The sequence below is a fragment of the Pogoniulus pusillus genome, chromosome 25, assembly GCF_015220805.1.
Source record: "Pogoniulus pusillus isolate bPogPus1 chromosome 25, bPogPus1.pri, whole genome shotgun sequence".
In the NCBI taxonomy this organism is placed as follows: domain Eukaryota; kingdom Metazoa; phylum Chordata; class Aves; order Piciformes; family Lybiidae; genus Pogoniulus; species Pogoniulus pusillus.
Window position 1 is genome coordinate 155,091 of NC_087288.1, and position 8,857 is coordinate 163,947.

General features: G+C 54.2%; 1 protein-coding gene across 39 annotated transcripts in view; it reads right to left on the reverse strand.

The window, feature by feature from the left end:
• LOC135186459 (isoleucine--tRNA ligase, cytoplasmic-like) overlaps positions 1 to 1,809 on the reverse strand; it is a 52,853-nt gene extending 51,044 nt beyond the window's left edge. For 15 of the 39 annotated variants that reach the window (XR_010306939.1, XR_010306937.1, XR_010306936.1 and 12 more), the window contains exon 1: positions 1,593 to 1,800. Coding sequence is in view for 1 of the 39 variants with exons in the window: in XM_064164089.1 (XP_064020159.1) it covers positions 1,593 to 1,711 (119 nt within the window). In the remaining 38 variants the exon portion in view is untranslated. Of the gene's footprint in view, positions 1 to 1,539 lie in introns of all 39 variants that reach the window. The other 24 variants (XR_010306917.1, XR_010306915.1, XR_010306910.1 and 21 more) reach the window with 5 other exon arrangements.
• Between the last annotated feature and the right edge of the window lie 7,048 nt (positions 1,810 to 8,857).

Below are 8,857 nucleotides of genomic sequence, written 5' to 3' on the forward strand. Positions count from 1 at the left end.
GAGCTGCTGGGGCTGTGCTGGAGACCATCGAGCGCTTCGGAGGGGCGGGGCAGGGGCAGGCCCCGCCCACGCCAGAGGATGCACCAATCAGCTGCTGACCCTCCCCGTCCTAACCAGTTCCCCCCCCCCAATAAAGCACCAAACTCCGCCAGGTGGACCCTGCCTTCGTTTATGCAAATGAGGGGGCGGGGCACAGGGGTGACCATGCCCACAGCCCCCACAGGATCCACCAATCAGCTGCTGACCCTCCCGGTAACCCCTCCCCAACCCCCAACACATCTCCAAGGTACTCAAAGGCAGAGCCTGATATTGAAATGTATGCAAACGAGGGAGGCAGAACAAGCAGCAGACCACACCCATCACAATCCACCAATCAGCAGCCACCTCCTGAACTCCTCCAAAGGAAGCTCCAAATCTGTCACCATATAATTAGTTACTGGGGGGTGGGGGCGGAGCCGAGGGGGCGGGGCCAGGCGCAGCATGGGGGAGAGGGCGTGGCTATGGATGGGCGGGGACTAGACACAGCATGGGGAGAGAGCGTGGCTATGGAGAGGGCGGGGACTAGACACAGCATGGGGGAGAGGGCGTGGCCATGGCGGGGCGGGGACTAGACACAGCATGGGGAGAGGGCATGGCTATGGAGGCGGCGGGGAATAGGCATTGCACTGAGGGGGCGTGGCTAAAGAAAAGGGGCGGGGACCAGACAGAACAGGGAAGGGGGCGTGGCTCAGAAAGAAAGGGGCGGGGACTAGAGAGCAAGAGGGCAGGGGGTGTGGTTATGCAAATAAAGAGGCAGCAACCAGAGCCAGGCAAGCAAGGCCAGGGAGGGGGCGTGGCTCCGCAGCCCGGGGGGCGTGGCTCCGCCAGCCCACTCCTCCCGCAGCAGCAGACCCCTGCAGAGCCCTGCAGTGCCCTAGAGACATCTCCAGACTCCTACAGACAACTTCAGACCTTTCCAAGGGCTCTGCAGACCCTTACAGACCCCTGCAAACTCTTCACACCCCTAAGACGTCTACACACAGCCACAGCCTCCTCTGCAGAGCCCTGCAGCCCCCTCCACACCTTCAATGGATTCCTGCAGACACTTAACAGATGCCTGACAGAGCTCCACAGACCCCTGCAGACCTTTACAAGATGCCTGCAGACACCTGCGGGCCCAGAACAGAAACCTCCACACACCTGCTGAATGCTACAGACACTTGCACACCCCTCCAGCCTCCTAGAGACCTCTAGGGACCCCTCCCGACCTTTCCATAGAGCCCTGCAGACCCCTGCATGTCTTTAAGAGGCCCCTAGAGACCCCCACAGACCTCTACAGACTGCCAGAGAACCCTGCAGACCCCTACAGACACCTCGAGACCTTTGCAAGGCACCTCAAGACCTTCACAGCCTTTTGAGACACCTACAGCACCACACACACCTCTACAGACCCCTAACCACCTCCACAGACACCCAGAGAGCCCTCCAGGCCCCTAAGGGTACCTACAGATGCCTCCAGACCCCCGCACACGTGCAGACAGCGCCGCAAAGGCTACTTACGGCAGCTGCGCTAAAACGCGTCTCAGATGCGGCGCCGCTGCCGAGCAACTCACCTGCCCAAACTCCTCTGCTGCGAGAGACAAAGAACGCAGCTCTGCCGGGGAACGCGGGAGGCTTCCCTCTGGCCCGAAACGCCCTGCCCGCCTGCCTGCCGCTCTGTGCTCGCCGCCATTCCGCTGCAGCCTGCTCAGCGCCACTGCCGCTCCCTGCGGCTCCGCCCGCGATGCTCCGCCCCGCTCCCACTGCCGCATGCGTCCGACTGCGGAGCCCGAGCGGCCCGCCTTCCCGAGCGCCGGCCCGCCCCCCCCAGCGCCGGCCCGCCCCCCCCAGCGCCGGCCCGCCCCCCCCCGCGCCGGCCCGCCCCCCCCAGCGCCGGCCCGCCCCCCCCAGCGCCGGCCCGCCCCCCCGAGCGCCGGCCCGCCCCCCCGAGCGCCGGCCCGCCCCCCCGAGCGCCGGCCCGCCCCCCCGAGCGCCGGCCCGCCCCCCCGAGCGCCGGCCCGCCCCCCCGAGCGCCGGCCCGCCCCCCCGAGCGCCGGCCCGCCCCCCCGAGCGCCGGCCCGCCCCCCCCGAGCGCCGGCCCGCCCCCCCGAGCGCCGGCCCGCCCCCCCGAGCGCCGGCCCGCCCCCCCGAGCGCCGGCCCGCCCCCCGAGCGCCGGCCCGCCCCCCCGAGCGCCGGCCCGCCCCCCCGAGCGCCGGCCCGCCCCCCCGAGCGCCGGCCCGCCCCCCCGAGCGCCGGCCCGCCCCCCCGAGCGCCGGCCCGCCCCCCCGAGCGCCGGCCCGCCCCCCCGAGCGCCGGCCCGCCCCCCCTGCCTGCCGCTTTTAATTCCTCGCTCCAATACTTACAAATCCAAACCAGTTCTCAGCTCTCCCTCCCACCTCTCACCTTCCCCTCCTCTCCTCTCCTCCCCTCAGCTTTCAGCCACTTCAATCGTGCACGGCCTTTAGAGACGAGGCAGGGAAAGGGGGAACCGCCGCGGCTGAGGAACTGCAGTGTGGACAAGCAAACACACGGTGGCAGCACTGAGCACCGGCGCCACACCGCAGCCGCTACACAACTGCAGTACCCACGAGCAAACACAGGGGGGCAGCACAGACAACCGAGAGCGCCTTCAGCCCAGCGCCGCTCTGCCTATTGCCTTTGCCAACAGCACACCGCACGCAAGGCACAGTCCACGCTCTGCCACTCCTACACACTCACTTTATAGGGACAGCTCTCAACTCCAGCTGGGGCTACTCAGCACTTCCTTGATCTACTCTTGAGGGATTTAGAGACAGCAGAGGAGACACAGGGGGAGCTGCTGACACGAGAATTAATGCCGTTCTGCAGCAGCTAGAGGAAAAACACAGCTCTTCTTCTCCTGGAGCACCTCCCACGATCGCAGTCTGCAGTGTGTTTTAATCCCCTCCAAGAATTCTCAGGTCCTTCAAACGTGCAGGGCTGCAAGCACCCTTGCAAGGGAGGCTGCCCCCACCCCTCACTCTGCTGCATCATCACAGCCCACACACCCCCTATGGCATCAGGCAAGCAAAGACAGAGACAAGGACACCCTCGAACACACACAGCTTTGCAGTACCAGCCTCTTAATCTCACGAGCTACTCAAAATTGTGAAAGGAATTCCTCTCCTGTGCCTTCTAACTGAACACATTTCCCCTCCTCATTGCAGTTTCCAGGTGCATCACCTGAGTGCCTTTCTCCATGAAGTGGGTGGCTCTCTCTCGGTACACCCAGTCACAAATGATTTCACAGCTGCACACAACTACAGGTGTGTTACTGCTACAGGAGTGTCAATCCTGTGCAAATCAGCATGGAACTATCTTCCAACTGTCCAACACAGGACACAGACTGTGCTGAAAACCAGCTGAGAGCCATGCCCACAGGACCCCTTCAGTGGAGACAGCTGGTGCTTAGGCTCCATGTCAGCTGGACTGCTCCCTGAAATAGAGAATCCGGAAGCCTCCTTGCACCTAAACTTCTGTTAAACTGCAACCACTGCATTTTGCTCAAGCATGAAGGTGCCAAGATAAACAACTCAACGTGGAAGGTGTCCGTACAGAGGACGGGTACAAAACCAAAATCCAGTCTTGCCGGAGCACTAAGATGTTACTGTCCAAGACAATCCTCCCTATAAATGACTTAAAAGCAGTGAAAAGGAAATCACAGAACCACAGGAAGATCGAGTCCACCCCTGTGCCAGAGCAGAGTCACTCAGAGTAGGACACAATGGAAGACATCCAAGGAAGGTTCTGAACACCTCCAGAGAAGGAGACTCCACGACCTCTTTGGGCAGCCTGTTCCAGGGCTCTGTCACCTTCCAAGAGAAAAGCTTTTCCTTACCTTCACATGGAACCTCCTATGCTCCAGCTTGCACCCACTGCCCCTTGTTCTGCCACTGGGCAATACCGAGCAGACTCTGGCTCCACCCTCCCAACACTCACCGCTTTATAAACCCTTTATAAACATGACTGAAGTCAAATGAGTCTCCTTTTCTCCGTGCTGAAGAGACCCAGCTCCCTCAGCCTTTCCTCACAAAGGGAGACATGCCACTCCCTTAATTATCTTTGTGGATCTGTGCTGGTCTCTTCCAAGCAGTTCCCTGTCCTTCCTTTTCACTAAGAAGAAAAGCCTTCTAATTTTGAGGACATAACATATCTCAGACAAGAAGCACAAAATGCTGCCACTGACCCTGTAAGAATTTGCCTCCCAGCTTCTCAAACAGCAGTACTTTGATTCAGTTGTTCACAGAAGCCTTCAGCAACACAATAATCTACATCACTGCCCTGAGGCAGCTCCTCAAAAGCTTTAATAAGGCTCAGCACTGCAGATCTCTTTAATTCGTTGGCATTGAAGGGAGAGGTCTTGAGCTTGTGAATGAGGTAATGAATCACAGCTGAGAAAATGAAATTATCTTTGAAGTAATTTTCTGAGCATAAATGACATTTAAATATAAATGAAAAGTGAACTAAGCTTATATTCCCAAGATACAATTTTCATGTGACTCAATTTGCTTTCAAAATGCATTTACAGCCACAAGGAGCAATTGCCTCCAACTGTTGAGTTCCATATTTATGGGCATAACCTGTGGGTTATGACTCCTCACTTAACGGATTTATTTAGAAGATGGGCAGGAACCAAGGTGATGATTTGTCTGTTTGGAAACAGCCCAGGTGGGGTGCAGAGATGCTGAACCAAAGTAAGAGTGAGCACACGAGAAGCCTTTTTAAGAATACACACATTCATCCTGACTGGTTGGGATTGTTTTGTTTAGCTTTTCATTCACTCTGTTAGAAGAGACAGAGCAGCCACTTCTGAAGTGTCACCTGTTTCCTGCCAGGAATACAGGACTGGACTGTCTGGAGCTGACAGCATCACCCACTCTGAAAATTCTGCCTGGCTTTTCATGCTTCCGACCAGAGACAGGACCATGGCAACTGCTGCAGTGGCCAAGCTCTCATACTCCACAAGTCAGCAGATCAAATTCACCTCAAATTAATTTATTCTGCCCTTACAACTATAACCATCCCCTTTCTACTGTCCCTGTCTCCATCACTAATAGACTTCTTTTACAGAATCAAACACTGGTGGAGAGAAAAAGGGAGAAGATCTGAAAAGCTGCAGGCAATCAAACAAAATGTGGGGCATAAACAAACTCTATGATGGTGCAGGCTGTTACACAGTTTTGTGTAGGAAGAGATGGAGAGCTCAGTTTTGGCTCTGCTACTTGTGACTCATGCAGCTGTCCTTGGCAGTGGCCACAAAAACTCTACAGTGATCCATACTGCCTCACTCTAACTTACAGTCAGCTCTCCTTTGTGAATGGATGAGGTCTGGTTTCAAGGTATGCCAGCTGATATGTACTGTGTAGTGCAGTTGTATTTTATGCCATCTGTACTAATAGATCCACAACAGTTCATACTGGTGGTTGCTCAGCATCTCCAAATACTTCTACTTAAGCACTGCAAAGAGAGCCAAAAGCCTGAATGTCTTTCTTTGTTGTTCTTCCTGACATCCTACAGGCCCTCAGGCCAGCAACAGTACTAGAAGTGGTGAAAATATTTGGGGCGGGGAGTTAAGGGTTTGGTCTTATGGGACCCCACTCCACGTGTGTGATTTGTGCATCTGCTGGCCAAAATGCTGCACCCAGTCCTACCATACAAGAAACAAGACTGAAGCTTTCCAGCCTCCCACAAATGATTTCCCAACTTACGAGCTGAAGCAATAAAGCTTCGTTCATTGATTTCTATATAGAGCTACTTCCACAGCCTCCAGAAGCAGGCACCACAGCACTCAGCTGCAAAACAAATTATAACTCCAGCACAAACGTCCTCTCATGCACACAAATGCTGGTCACACAAACAAAAGGGCTAACAGGAACCTGCCAGCCACCTTCCCACAGACAGTTCTTAAATAGGATGTTCCATTTCCTTGCACTTCGAAGCACAGAATCAACCAGGTTGGAAGAGAGCTCCAAGCTCATCCAGTCCAACCTAGCACCCAGCCCTGGCCAAGCAACCAGACCATGGCACTAAGTGCCAGTCTTCTCTTGAACACCTCCAGGGACAGCAACTGCACCACCTCCCTGGGCAGCCCATTCCAATGCCAGTCACTCTCTCTGCCAACAACTTCCTCCTAACATCCAGCCTAGACCTGCCATGGCACAGCTTGACACTGAGTCCCCTTCTTCTGTTGCTGGTTGTCTGGGAGAAGAGACCAACCCCCACCTGGCTACAGCCCCCCTTCAGGTAGTTGTAGACAGCAATGAGGTCACCTCTGAGCCTCCTCTGCTGCAGGCTGCACATCCCCAGCTCCCTCAGTCTCTCCTCACAGGGCTGTGCTCCAGCTTTGTCACCCGGACACGTTCGGCACCTGATAACCCTGAGTGACTAACACTGATTGCAGAGGGCAGCCTGACTGAGTAACCTGAGGAGATGTGACTGTGCTCAGAGAGCAGGTCCTGCAGCAGAGAGCTGTGGAAGTGAAGTGTGGGCAGAGACTGGTGTCTGGCACAGAATCATGACATGGGCTTATCAGGAGCAGCTCTGCTGTAAGAGAAATACTGGTTTGTCCTTTGTCCTCTAACTAAACATTTCATCTGCTTTATGCTCATTTGAATGAGATGTTGCCTTTGTCACAACAACACGTTCCTGTGTGAATAGCATCACCTTCCTATTACCCTCCTATGTCACTGGGCAAAAGAATCCTGGAACAGCAGTAGCTTTACTCACCTGGATGCTGATGTTTCTCTCACTCTGCTGTGAAGATGATGCACTCCATTGGGTGCATGTTTGCAATGTGGTCTTTTTCAAGCTCTACCTCGTTTGCTGTTAGTACTTCCTCACGGTTTTGTGCTGTCCATGGATCAGGTGCTTTTGAAGACTCTGAACCTCCCTTTCCACTGTGGATCACACAATCCATCAGCTGATGGACACTAGAAGAGGTTTTGACTTCTTGCATAGCTGTACCTTGCACTTGTCTAACATAGCCTTCCAGAGGCAAGGCCGTGTCCCTCCAAACTCTACTGCAGACACCACTTGACAAAAGCTGGTCAGAGGTCTGCAAATGGAACAGGAACATTTTGTACTGTTCAAGCTCTGACTTCACAGCCTTTATTCTTTCAGTTCTTCTACATCATCTCTGACTCCACAGTCATCAAGTGCATCTGTACTTGTTACACTCAGCCTGGGAGAGCGCAGGCACTTGGAACCTGACTGTGCAGCGGCTGAGTCAATGTCCTCACGTCCCATGGAATAAGCTCCTCGTTTATCTCCTGTGCTGAAGGCTAAGCATTCACGCTGCTAGCAGCACCATGGGTTTGCAGTCCTGAAAAACAGGAGGCCTGCATGTGAATATTAACATTCCTTTATCTGACATTCTGCTCTTAACAGCGCTGGAATGAATTCATTAAGAGCATGCAGAACAATTACAAACCCTACAGCACTCATTTTGCACCGTTGAATTCCTTCTCTCATTTGCTCACTAATGCATCTTGCCCAAACGTTTCAAACCCCTCACCAGCTTGCAAATGAGCAATACTCAAAACAGACCTGCCTGCTCTTCCTAAATGACTGAATACTGCTTTTGTCACATGCACACCCAGATCAGATGCCCACAGAGCCAAGACCCTGCCAGCCACAAAGCTGACACCCCCAAGCAGGATTTAAAAGTAGACTCTGCCTTTAAATGGTTCTTCCTGAAACTTCCAATATTCTTTTCCTCCTTACTTCAAAAACCTGTATGAAATTGACAGGAGCACAAAGGCAGCACTCACAAACAGTGCATCCTCGTGATGGGGACACCAGAACTGAAGGACACAGAGCTGATGGAGGGAGTCCACAGGAGATCAAAGAGACGATCCAAGGGCTGGAGCATCTCTCCTGCGAGGACAGGCTGAGGAAGCTGGGGTTGTTCAGCTTGACTCCAGGGGAACCTCAGAGCTGCCTTCCAATACCCAAAGGGATTCTACAGGAAAGCTGGAAAGGAACTTTTCATAAGGATGTCCAGCGACAGGACAAGAGGGAACGGTGTTAAGCTGGGGGACACCAGCTTTAAACTAGAGCTTAAAAGAGGTTCTTCAGTATGAGGGTGGTGTGACACTGGAATACGTTGCCCAGGAAGGTTGTGGATGCCTCTTCCCTGTGCGTGTTCAGGTTAGCCAGGTTAGATGAGGCCTTGAGCAGCCAAGTCTAGTGGAGAAGTGTGCCTGCCCATGCCAGGGAGATTGGATTAGATGATCTCTAAGGTCCCTTCCAAGCTAAGACATTCTATGATTCTAGGAAAACTGGAAAAAGGAGCTTTAATAACTGCCTCTTACCTGTGTCCTAAAGAAAATCCCCTAAAATGCTCAGTGTTGAAGGCTTTAGTGGCACTCCCTCGGCCTGCACATCACATCCTGCAGCTGACTGCCATGCACAAGTAATGCAATCACTCCAGATACAGACCAGTGAAAGCCAGATATCCCTACACATATTCCATCTTTAGAGCTGTGTGGATGCCAAGGGCTGTATGGGTAAGTATCTAGGAAAATGGTTATTTTCTAGTTACCACTACACTAAATTTCCCCTTCTGTTAGTTCTGCAGAAGATCACTATAAATTAGAACCACATCGCCTTTAGATGCTGGGGTGGGGGCACGGCTGGGGGTCCCAAGCGTGCAGGGACACTGACAACCAGAGCGAGACCCCCGACCATCTCCTCTAGGACCCTCCAGACACTGCCGGAAGTCCACAGGAGAGCTTCCAGAGGCCACCAGACCACTTTGGATGCCAAAAAAAACCTTTACATGCCTCCTAAGTCACCCCGAAGGCCGCCCAGACCCCTTCG